General features: G+C 44.2%; 1 protein-coding gene across 4 annotated transcripts in view; it reads right to left on the bottom strand.

Moving 5' to 3' along the window:
- Vps8 (VPS8 subunit of CORVET complex) overlaps positions 1-12,809 on the bottom strand; it is a 225,342-nt gene that overhangs the window by 147,656 nt on the left and 64,877 nt on the right. For all 4 annotated transcript variants that reach the window (XM_041678171.1, XM_041678173.1, XM_041678172.1 and 1 more), the window contains 3 exons: positions 12,388-12,478; positions 12,094-12,140; positions 11,407-11,496 (listed from right to left, as the gene is read on the bottom strand). In XM_041678171.1, coding sequence (XP_041534105.1) covers positions 11,407-11,496; positions 12,094-12,140; positions 12,388-12,478 — 228 coding nt within the window. The remainder of the gene's footprint in view (positions 1-11,406; positions 11,497-12,093; positions 12,141-12,387; positions 12,479-12,809) is intronic.

The raw sequence follows: 12,809 nt of genomic DNA, 5'->3' as shown, positions 1-12,809 counted from the left end.
GTATGGCGGTTCTGTTGAACTTGTCCAGTTGGGTTTCACGGTCTAAGTTGATGAGCACGACTGACCAGGTCTCTTCCTCAAGAGGGCACCAGATCTCATCACAGATGGCTGTGAGCCACCATGTGGCTGCTGGGAATTAAACTCAGGATCTTTGGAAGAGCAGGCAGCGCTCTTAGCCACTGAGTTATCGCCAGGTGGGATAAACTGTACTCTGAGACTGTCACTAAGACCCTGGTAACAGACTGTCACTCCCTCCTTAGAATGGGAATGCCCAGGCTGAGAAATTAGCGTAGTGGTTTTGGGAAAAGGTGCGTGTAGGCCACGTGAAAGAACTGGGCTCCCAAGCTCCCCCAGGAAAGAGTAAGCATTGCCCATAAAGCCCCCTTAAAGATGTACTGAAAATAAAACATCTGAACACCTCATGAGATAATATGCCAAGAATGAGTGCCACTGGGGGCTGCCAATGCCTGCAGTGAAACCCTAAAACTTTCCAGTTTCTGGAATCTATTTTAAAAACTATTAGAGGCAAAGAAGAAAAGGAGAACTCCATTTAAAGTGTTCTTAGAAAGTAACATTGGTGCATTTTCCTTCCCTCCTCAGTTCTACTCCACCAATACAGATTTAAAAACAAAAGGGGGGCACACACTTCTGTTTATCAGCACTGGGAATTACTAAGACACCCCATGCATGATTCCACGGCTGGGAAGTCGCTGGTGTGTCTACTGAGGACTTTGTCTTCCTAGTGTCAGAGAGAGCCAGCTGCAGTGTTTGGGACAGAGGACATAAAAGAGGCAGGAAGAGGGGGAAAAGAGCAAGAGGAAGCAGAAAGTAAAAAGAAGGAGTACCAGTATGTGCGTGACCGGAATCCCAAATAAGAAAGAAAGCAAAAGTGCTGGGATGCAGCCAGTAGCTCAACAGGGAATTCAATAATGTTTCCTGAAATAAAAACACTTGCATCTCCATCCTGAAAGAGCACACCACACACAAGAGGGAAATGGCCCGAAATGACACTTGGAGATGCAGTGGTTCTAAAAATAAAAGGCCAGGAAGTAAACCTGCCATCTGGGAGAGCACAAACTCCTCAGGCTAACCCTGATTTACCCAGTGACAGCCAATGCCAGAGGTAACAATGTTTGCTACATCCTTAATGAAATGACCTCTCAATATAAAACCCAGAGATCAGCAATTTGAAGACACAGCTCTAGAATGCTGATCTCACAGACCTTCTTGAAAATGCTCCTAAGTACAGTGTTCTCTAACGTCCTTCTCATCACACTTTCCCATTCCTTCCTTACACTATTACATGAACACTGGTACCTTCGTCCTAAAAGAACTGCATTCTCCCCAACCAGTACCCTAATGCTGCTGTCTTGAACTTCATAGGGTACACAAGTGACAAGTGTGTTCTCCTGCGATAACACTGCAACCGAGCCAGGGCGTGTGTTATTGCACCTGGATTTTCCCCGAACAAAAATCCAAGAGGACAATTCACCAGGATGACTTATGTTAAAAAAAAAAAAAAGACAGTAGGAAAAGAGAGAAATTATAAATCAGAAGATACATACATCCAACAGATACTCAAAAAAGAACACACACAAAAATAAAAAATAGACAAACAAACAAATAAATGGGGCACATCCATAGGCTGACAATTTCGCAGAACTAAAAGATAATGAGATGACTGAAAAGCTAAAAATAGGAGGCTACTAAGCAGACGAATAAAACAGTATCAATTCATACTAAGAAAGTAAGTTATAAAATTAATTTAGAATCAAGACAAGAATGATACCAATATAAATAAAAGCATGGGTAACGAGACTGGAGAGATGGCTTTGCAGCTGAGAGCACTGGCTGCTCTTGCAGAGGACCTGGGTCCAATTCTAAGCACCCACATGGTGGCTCAAAATCATCTGTAACCCCAGCTCTAAGGGATCTGACACCCTCTTTTGGCTTCTTTGGGTACTTCGTGCACGTGGTACACAGACATCCATGCAGGCAAAACACCCATGCACATAAAATATTAAAAAAAAAAAAAAAGGAAGAAACTTTGAAGAAAAAATTTGAAACAATGAAATTTCATCAGGAAAAGTGAGATGCTTAAAAAGAACCAAAGAGAAATTTGGGAAATCAAAGAATAAAACACACAGAAGAACCTGCATTAAAAACTTTATATACAAATTGGAACATTTCTGTATGGATGGGGAGGACTATTAGGTCCCACCCTTATCTCAGGCCCTGTTGGCAGCTTATGGCTGTGGGCTGTAGTACATCCCCACAATCCAGTAAATGCCCTACACCCAGGCCTGTGCAAACAGCCCTGATTAAACTCAGTGGGCTATTCAAAATCAAACAAGCAAGGGTATAGTAGGAAGAAACGGGGTTGCAGAAGGAGACAGGAGAGGGATGGGGTAAGTATCATCAAAATAAATTATATGTATAAAACAGTAAAAAATTGGGGCTGGAGAGATGGCTCAGTGGTTAAGAGCATTGCCTGCTCTTCCAAAGGTCCTGAGTTCAATTCCCAGCAACCACATGGTGGCTCACAACCATCTGTAATGAGATCTGGTGCCCTCTTCTGGTCTGTAGGCATACAGACAGAACATTGGATACTAAATAAATAAATATTAAAAAAAACAGTAAAAAATTAAAATTTACTGTTAAAAAACTCAAGGTGGTGGTACACACCTTTAACCCTAGCACTCAGGAGGCAGAGGCAGATGGAACTCTATGAATTCAAGCCATCCTGGTTCATAGAGCAAGTTTCAGGACAGCCAGAACTACATAGTGAGATCATGTCTCAAAACCAACAAAACCAAACTCAACTAAACAGCAGAAAATATTACCAGAGACATGATCAAGCAGAAAATGAATTCCAGGTATGGGGGCAACGTCAAGAAAACAACACATAGAGATGTATAAAAAGAAAAGGCAATTAATAATCACAACCCAGGCTTCCAAGAACTCTGCAAAATGTTCAAGACCCACTGAGGCAGAAGGTGATGAGATGAAGTCTTAAGGCATATACAAACACAACGTGAAAAAGTAGTAAAGACTTCCCAGACCTAGGGGAAAACATCCAAACCCAAAGACATTTAGATGTGACCACAGAAGAACCTAGTCACGGCATGTCATAGCAACATGTCAAAAATGCAAAGCTGAGAAATAATACTAAAAGTTATAAACGAAAAACTTCCAACCACACACAAAGGCAGCAACACTATCAGATCTGTCACCGACACCAAAAGCCAGGAAAACATGGATCCTGTCGATTCTAAGCACTGAAAAGTAACTGCCAACCAAGTTCATTCCATAAAGCCAAGCTCTCTCTTAAAACCGATGGAGAAATGAGTGTTTCCAGAACAAACTGAGGCAGTTCATGACAACAGAGCCAACAACGTAGAAAATTCTTAAGGGATACTCTATGCAGAAGAAGATTATTCTGCCCACAAGGACCCAGGAGAGAGTGTATTTCCCAAGAAAACAGGTAACAGAACACGACAAGGCTGGAGTCAATTCACCAGCAAACCAGTGAGATCTGCCATTGGTTCACCCAAACAGAACCACCAACAAAACCTTAGGACATCGCAAAATCTACATCAACAATTGTAGGCGGAGACTGCTCATTCATTTCCTGGCTGCCCAGACCCGAAATAATCACATAGAAACTATATTAATTGCAATACTGTTTGGTCGATAGCTTAAGCATATTTCTAGCTAGCTCTTACATCTTAAATTAATCCAATTCTATTATTTTATATTTTATCACGAGGTTCGTGGTTTACCAGTACTGCCTCGCAAGCATCTTTCTCCTCAGGCAGCTACATGGGGTCTCCCTGACTCCGCCCACTCTCTCCTCCTCTATCTACTTGGAATTCCCACCTTGCCCTATTCTGTGCTGCAATAGGCCCAAAGTAGCTTCTTTATTAACCAATGGTATTCTAAGAAAAACATCATCCTAAGAAGCAGGTATTTCCAATAGCAAAACAAGACAAGAACATACAGGTCATACACACAAACACAACAAAACACAATAGACAATCTCCCTGATGAACACACATGTGAAAGGGAAAAGTCAGACTGTCCTTGTTTGGATGTACCTGAAGGATCTCATGAACTCCACCAGAAAAACTGCTAGATCAGATGATATTTTCAACAAAGTTTCAGGAGACAAAATCAAAGCACAAGACCAGTTTTTACTCATACCAATAACAAATTTGCTGAGAAAGATAATAAAATAATAAAATTGCTTCATCTACCATTGAAGAAGAGAGGAAGAAACACAGCCACAGAGGTAAGCGCATGCACAATGTAACTGAACGAGACACCAGGCACTGAAGAAGTCTGCCATGATCCAGAGCTGGCAGGATTAATATTATGGAGATGGCTATATTACAATACTAAAAGTGTCTGCAGGTTCAATAGAACCCCTTCAAAATTCCAATGGCAGGCAGAGGAAGGTAGAAACCTGAACATTGTATACTGACTCTGAAAGAAAAGTGAGGTTGCTGACAGCAGGCATGAAGCGCCACCTGCTGGCAGAACGCAATTAGCACTACTGACATTTTAACTCGTTGGGTTAGTTTTTCTGTTTTCAATAATAGCTTTATCTTTAAAATTTGTTTTTCTTGAGGCAAGGTCTCACTCAGTAACGCAGGCTGGTCTTACACCTATGATTTTTCTGCCTCGTATTGCTAAGCAGTGGGATTAAAGACTAAAGTATAGCAAACCTAGACTAGACACTAACTCAAATGATCACCCAGCAAAGGAAGTCTTTTTTAAAAGACTAAGTCCCGTGAACAGAGGGAGAAAGCCAGTCTCAGAACATAAAGCTATCATATAAAAATCCCAGGGGTCTGGAGAGATGGCTAAACTGGCAAAATGTTTGCCATGCAAGCATGAGAACTGAGTCCAATGCCCAGCACCCACGTAAAAGCTGGGCAGGGCAACATATGTGTAACCCAGCACACCAGAGAGATGACATGAGAAACCCCGGGGACTGCTACCCAGTCGGTCTCCTCTGGGCTCAGCGAGAGGCCCTGTCTCCTCTCCACTAAGGTGGAGAACAACTGAGGAGGACCCCCAGTATCCGTCTCTAGCTTCCACATGCACACACTCACACATGTGCACACGCACAAGACAAAGCAGAAGCAGACATAGACGACACAGTCACAGACAGGAAGCAAGGAAGGAAGGAATGAAGAATCTCAATGCTAGGGGCAAGCTTCCTCTTATGGGTCATTGGCCAGAATGGCCTGGTGGGTCCCCCAAAACAACAGAGACTATGGCTACTGCTGTCGATTGCCCTTGGGAACTAGAAGGAAGACCTTACTGTACAAAACTCCCAGGTGCTTTGGTCCAGGACAACACAACAAACAAAGCTGAAACTGAGCTGGAAGCTCCCTCCTTGTTGGCATTTCATGGTGCTAGAACGTGCTATGGCAGGCTGCTGGGGAGAACTGTCATCAATGGTCTCACTAGGTCATCAATGGTTATCAATGGTCATCAATGGTTACACTAGGGCCAGCCAGTCACGGTGTGCCCACTGGTGCGATTACGGGGAAAAGCAGCTTTTTTCTAGTGGAGTTGAGGCCTGCTCTAGAAGAGGGAATTCATATCTGGCAGGAGTCTGCTCCTAGTGAGGAAGTCACTTCTGCTGTTCGGCTAACTGGGCATGGTGTGCCCACCTGTCAACTTCCTTCTACATAGTCACACTGATGCCAAAGCTCCTGCTGCTCTTGGGCCTGGTAAGAGATAGGTGGTGGTTACTGCAGATACTCTTAGTTTACCTAAGTGATGTCACTCAGTCCTGAATGGAGTATCTACACCACCTGCTCCCAAGCTCATCACAGAAGAGGCTCAGGAAGAATGTGAGGGCCAGAGGAAAGCGGGGGTGTCATGGGCCATTATCTTCTAAGCATGGCATGGCCACTGTTCTCGTGAGCTCTCCACGGCTGCTACTACCTACACAAGACCTACACAAGATTGGCCCATCGACATTCTGTCCAAGCATAGGAGAGGGTCTTCCTCTTCCTGCAGGTTTATGGGCAGTTTACTCTCTGATGCGGGGAGGGGTTTACAGGCTCTACTCCTCTTCGAAGATCTAAAGTTAAAGAAAGAAAAGACAAGAGACAGGGCATGCAAGTAGAAGGGGATGGGGAGAAAGAAGGGATGAGCAGAAGAAAGAGGAAACAAGATATGGCAGTAGGGTGAACAGAATGAAAACATAATACATACAGGTACATGTATGAAAATGTAATATGAAATAAAAATTAAAAAGACAATGTCCCTCCTAGTCAGAAGTCATCCTCCCTTTATTTGAATACATCTAACAATCGAAAGGCATTCATCCAAGACCTATTTCACCAGCAGGGCTTCATCTCACACTAAAATGTGCGAGCTCCTACTTTTCCCCCTCTCATCTTCTAGACACCAGACTGGCCTCAAAAATCACGAAGCAATAAGAGATAGCCTTGAACTGAATATCCTTGGGGCTCAGTCAGGCTCTTGCAACTCAAGAGTTACATGAAATCTTTCACCACATTCCACACCTTCTCCTGATCTCGCCCCACTCAGTCCTCTAGGACGCTGTGTGCTGCAGACAAGTCCACAAGGCCACATGTGACAGCCCTATAGGACACTGTGTATACAGACAAGTCCAAAGGTCATCCATACATGCACAGTGGTCCTCTTACACGTGCTGCTCTCACCTCAGCCGTGGCAGAGAAGCTTGCCCATGCAGCAGACCGTAGTTAACACAGAGACTCCTAACTGACCAATGCTGAGAGCAAGTGAGTACCCAGCCCAAGGTGAGGCATCTCCATCATCACCTTCGAGGCTCAGTGGGCACCATGAAGAAGAGACAGGAAGAACTTGGGAGCCAGAAGACAGAAAAGGGTGTTTTGGTCTTATCGGTGTGCACCCTGTGTGCTGTGACTGGAAGGGATTACCCAGTTGCTTTCTCATTAGATGCCAGGCTTGCTCAGAGGAGGAAAGTCACTTCCGATGCTGTAAACCTGGTCAGGAGCCCACGGCTCAGGAGGTCATGGGCCCTACCGGGGACTGAACAGACTGAACCCTTCTGAACTTCTTCACAGACAAGGACACACACATTGCTGAGGGCTATCAGCAGTTTATGTTGCTAAGAGAGGGGGAGGCATTCCCTCCAGTAACTGACCCCCCACCTATGCAGATGAGAGCAACCCTTACTCTGTGGGTCACATGAAAACAGAGTGAGAACTGGCTAGGAGAAGAAACTCAACAGGAGGGGCAGGGTAGTTAGGAGGGTACTGGGGTGAATATATATTAATTTTAAAAAAATAGTTTTAAATGCCTATCTAGCTAGATCTTCGGAATCTAGGTCGCTTTCAGTATTGATTCTTGGTGCCATCTCTGACAGGCTCATCACTAAATCTTTACCTACAACTACTAATAAACACGGGGTATGAAGTATGTACACACGTGTACACTACATACACTTATACATACATGTGGAGATTATTTACGGGAGTGACAACAAACTGGTAGAAAAGGAGCATAGGATCTACACAAAGCTGTCTGGTGTCTGGTTTTGGACTCTGAAGTCTGTAGCTGGGCAACTGAGGATCAATGCTCTTTCAGAGGAAACGAGGAGATCAGATGCTGGATACCAAATGCTGTGGTAAGATATTCACTGAAAACTCCCAGTTTCACCCGGGCAATAAAATGATGGTACAGAAAAAAAAAAAAACTTATATACAAAGGACAGAATTAATAGCAGGTCAAACTATCTCCTTTGTGTACGGGTGTTTAAGCCTCCACACTGATCCAAAGCTACTCACAGATGATTAATCGTGACTCCAGAGTGTTCCTGTGAGCTAGAATACCTGGGGTTCTAATACTGGGTCTTAAGATGTGAGCAATTACATTGTAGTTGTACATGTCACACATGCTGGGCTCCCGGTGGTATACCTGTCACAAGCGCTGGGCTCCAGGTCTAGCTTCTCTAACACATGACATCTGGACTTTTCCAATTACGTTCTGTGCTCATGAGAACTGTCTTGTTCCACTGTGCAATGAAGCGCTCCAGATGTAAATCCCGAAGTCCAAATGTTTACACTCGAGTGCTGACTTCACTGTTTCCTAGCTCTGGGATCTGAATGGCTCACCTCGCCTCTCTGTGCCCCAACGCCGGCTACAGGGGTGAGCAGCAACGGCACCTGCCCTGGACAGTTCTGCCCAGAATCTCATGGCTCATGTGCATTAACGATGCACTGCTTTAATGCGGTCTGCAAAGTGCTTGCTCAAGCCTGGACCCTGGTGGAGGCCTGCTGAACGATGGTCGAACCGTTAGGAGATACAGCCTGGTGCGAGCTTAATTAGGTCTCTAAGAGAAAGAATTTTTTTCCTCACAGGAGCCCACGAGAGCAAATTGCTTAAATGAATCCAGAATCTTTGGAGCACTGTTCTAAGAGCACAGCTCAGCAATCAATCACACACACTCTACTGCTTACAACGCCATTTACCACAAAGCCCTCCCTGAAGTCAATCAGATACCAGTGCTATGTGCTCAAACTGCAAAAGAAAAAAAAAAGTAACTAGCTTTAGATTTTTTTCATAACACTAAATAGATTAAGACAAAGGCTTTGTGATGTGATAAGAGTCTGTCATACGATGTCCATTAGCTGTTTAAAAACCAGAAGATTAGATGTCTACTAGAATTATTTTGTGCTGGTTTGAAAGAAAATGGCCCCCAAAGGAAGTGACACTATTAGAAGGCATGGTCTTGTTGCCGTGGGGGTGGGCTCTGAGGTCTCCCTTGCTCAAGCTTCCCCGGTGTGACTTTCAGTCACCTTCCTGCTGCCTACAAGATGTAGCACTCACAGCTCCAGCACCACATCTGCCTACACACTGCCATGCTCCGTCATGATGACAATGGACTGAACCTCTGAAACTGTAAGCGAGCCCCTCAATTAAATGTTTTCTTTGTAAGAGTTGCTGTGGTCATGGTCTCTTTTCACAGCAATAAAAACCCAAACTAAGTTATATTTTTATTTTAAATTTTGAGATGGCCCCATGGAGCCTGTTGCACTGAACTTGCTACACAGCCAAAGATGATCTTGAATTTCTGATTCATCATTGCCTCCCCCTCCTGTGTGCTGTGTTTATAGGTGTGGGCTACCTCACCCAGTTTATGTAACACTACGGCTCAAACCCAGGACCTGGTACTTGCTAGACCAGCACTCTACTGGGCATAAAGCCAGCCATACTTAATTCATTCCTGCTCCTTGTGTTTTCTTTTATTTGCTCTGAACACTGCACTACAATGGCTGCTAAGTACCGGGCTCTGAAGTCAGGGACTGATACAGACCTGAGTTCAGGCTCTACCTCAGTGGCAGTACTGTGTCGGGAAGTAACTTAACCTCTAAGCTTCCTTGGATAAAAAGAGGACAAAAATGATACCTATACTTCATGGAATTGTGAGACCTCAATGAAATCAGAGTCATACACTTTGCATGCTGTCTGGCTCATGCAGTATTTGCTCAGTGGATCTTTGTCGATGATCACTGTTTTGTTTGTTTGGATGGCTGGATGGCTGGTTAAACTCTTTAGTACTTTTAGAAGACAAAATCTGATCTGTATTGCTCTTCTCTGAAGTCTTGGCAGTCTTCTAGCATCTAATTTTGGGTAAATACCTCTCTCCATGTCTGTAGATACTGTCATTTACAAACTATTATAGTTTGAATACAAAATGTCACCCACCGGTTCATGTGTTGAACACTTGGTCCCCAGCACTGTGTTATGTGTGAATACATATGTCTGTCTCTGCCCACTTCTCAATTAATTTCTTCCATATTTCCCTAACGGATGATTCTTTTTAACAAAACACACTTTCAGTGAATATCATCTCACTACCTCTTGGTGAAATATGCTCTTATAAAAACATTAAAACTGCCAGGCGGTGGTGGCGCACACCTTTAATCCCAGCACTTGGGAGGCAGAGGCAGGCGGATCTCTGTGAGTTTGAGACCAGCCTGGTCTACAAGAGCTAGTTCCAGGACAGGCTCCAAAACCACAGAGAAACCCTGTCTCGAAAAAAAAAAAAAAAAAAAAAACATTAAAACTGTCTTTTCAATCTACACCCCATGGCATATTTTTTATTACTGTGTGTGTACATATGTATACAAGATATAGGGGGCACAGCATGTGCCATGGCTTACAAGTGGATGTCAGATGAGAACTTTTTGGAGTCGGAACCCGTGGGATCTAGAGACCAAACTCAGGTTGTCAGGCTTCCACTCAAGTGCTTGTACTCACCGAGCCACCTCGACTGCCCATAAAACACCAGTGAATACAAGCTCTTCTTGCTAAGCCATTCTCTCTCTTTTTTTGCTATGTGGTTTCCTCATCACAGTTATTTCAATAAGACGACTGACAGAAACCACTTGTGACTTAAAATGCCAAAAATTTACCACCTAGGTCTTTTTAGGAAAATCTGCTATTCCTGATACTCAAATATTTACTTAAGGAAGACTTGAGATTGGATAGGGAATGTGATTCAGTGCTAAAGGATTTGCCCTGTGGGGCTGGAGAGGTGGCTCAGTGATTAAGACCGCTGGTTGTTCTCGCAGAGGACCTGAGTTCAATTCCCTGAACACACATGGTGGCTGGCAACCACTTGTAACTCTGGTTCCCTCTTGAGTCAACACCTTCTTCTGACTTCCATGGGCTCATTGTACACATACATACATGCAGGCAAAACATTCATACTCATAAATAAATCATTAAAAAATAACGAAGTATTTGCCCATAGGTGAAAGGCCCTAGATTTGATACACACACACACACACACACACACACACACACACACACCACAAAATACAGAGAGCTGCCACTATAGGGGTTTGTTGTAAACAGACTTAGAACAAATATAACTGAGATCACTGGAAACAGGAAAACCAACATAATGCATATGCAAGTCTTTAAGCTGTTCCTCAGCTTGCATTTTCATTAAGTTCTAAGATAATCTAAACATCTTTCATTAGCATATTTTATAGACTAGAATATACATGGATATTTTTATTTTATATGTATATCTTGAGTCACAGGTGTTTGGGAACTAAATTTAAACCTTAGCAGCCCACTCCCTCCGTAACAACCCTAGTTAATATAAATAGGAGCCGTCAGCAATGGCAGCCACAGTAAGGTGTCAAGTCACAGGTGTGTCCCTTCACACAGCAGCGAGCAGCAGTTCACTTGTCTCTTCCCATCTACCAGACACTTCTTCAAAATTTAGTCTTGTACGATTTCCCTGCAAACGCTGAAACTAGGCTCTCATCTCTAAAGGATGCTTAAGGGCCAAACCTGGAAGCCAGGTCTGCTAGGCAGAGGGGATGCGTGAGAGCAGCTGCAGCTGGCCGGCGGGCATACCTGAAAGTGCTGCTCCATCACCTGGATTTTCCCCTGGTCTGGGCATTTTTTCAGAGCCCGATCTGCATAATGGAACAGGATCTCTACCATCTGTAGGAAAAATAGCTTTGTGTCAGAATCAAAGAGTACGGCTACATTTGTTCAATATTTAACATGCATGGTTAAGACTGAATTATGCTTTATCATTGTATTAGAAACACAGTTGGGATTTCGGTGGCTTTATTCCCTAATGCTCTCAGATGAAGGGCTAGCATTAATTTGCTAATCTTTCCTAAGAAATGTATGTTCCAGACCTCGGTGGTATTATATTGCTCAGGAAATGAAAACCTGGAGTTGGGCGCCTCGGTAATCCTCCCTGCAGAGAACGAACAAACCATTTGTGAGTCTGGATTCCCCCAGTGTGCCTTCTCCTTGCTGCTCTCCCGACTGCTGTGCTGATTTACCAGCTTGGGGGAGGGCAGCGTATTCCTTCTCCTTGGTGCTCTCCCGACCGTTGTGCTGATTTACCAGCTTGGGGAGGGCAGTGGTAAGACCTGACACAGCACTGCAGATCACACGTGGAACTGAGAGCCTGGCCCACTTCTCTCCTCGAGTACAGCCATTTGCTTGATCATCCCCAAAGATATATGCAAATATGAAAAGCAAATCTGCACTGCGCCCTGTTGAAGACAGCGCTGAGATGCTTACCCGATCTGCGACGACAGCCTTCCTCTTACTGACATCCCCTGAGAGTCCTTCAGAGAAACAAAGTACAACAGGAAACAAAAATTAGGGCTCAGCTCCAGAAGGGAACCCGGGTTCTGGTCTTCCCTCCAGAAACCACACTAACAACACATTCAATTACACAGCCTTAATACCAAAGATAATGGAACTATCTGAGATCCACTAGACTAATACCGTATCAGTGGGCTCCCCGTTTGTCTCGTAGTAAGACTCTTTACAATGACACTTCAAGCCCACAGCATTTATTTACTTACTTACCCACGACTGCTTTTGCCTTTCCTTCATGAAAAGACCACGCAAGAGCCAAGGCTTCTGTAAGACAATCCTGCTTCAGGAGATGATCCATTCTCTAAAATGAGTAAAGGAGACAAGCCGGACCCTTTTAGTGGACCGACGGCCCATTGGAATTCCAGTGCTACCCTAACAGAACGGCTGCTTGAGAATGAACAGGACTTTAGCATAGCATTCCACACGTCAGCGAAAGACTCTGGCGAAGCAAAGCTCTTCGTAAAGCACTGGGCACTGTGCGGGTTTGCATGACGGATGACAGGAGAGCCACACAGAAATGGAACAATGGGACTACCTCGGAGAGACGGCTGGTTGCTTAGCACAGTAGGCACCTGTCCCCTACTTAATAACAAGCTCTGAGTTCACTAGAGACAGCAATACACCTGAACGTA

Source organism: Microtus oregoni, unplaced genomic scaffold, assembly GCF_018167655.1.
Source record: "Microtus oregoni isolate MIOR12 unplaced genomic scaffold, Mior012 000029F_ref0000214, whole genome shotgun sequence".
NCBI lineage: Eukaryota > Metazoa > Chordata > Mammalia > Rodentia > Cricetidae > Microtus > Microtus oregoni.
Note: the sequence above shows the minus strand (reverse complement) of the source record. Positions and strands in the feature narration are given on the sequence as shown.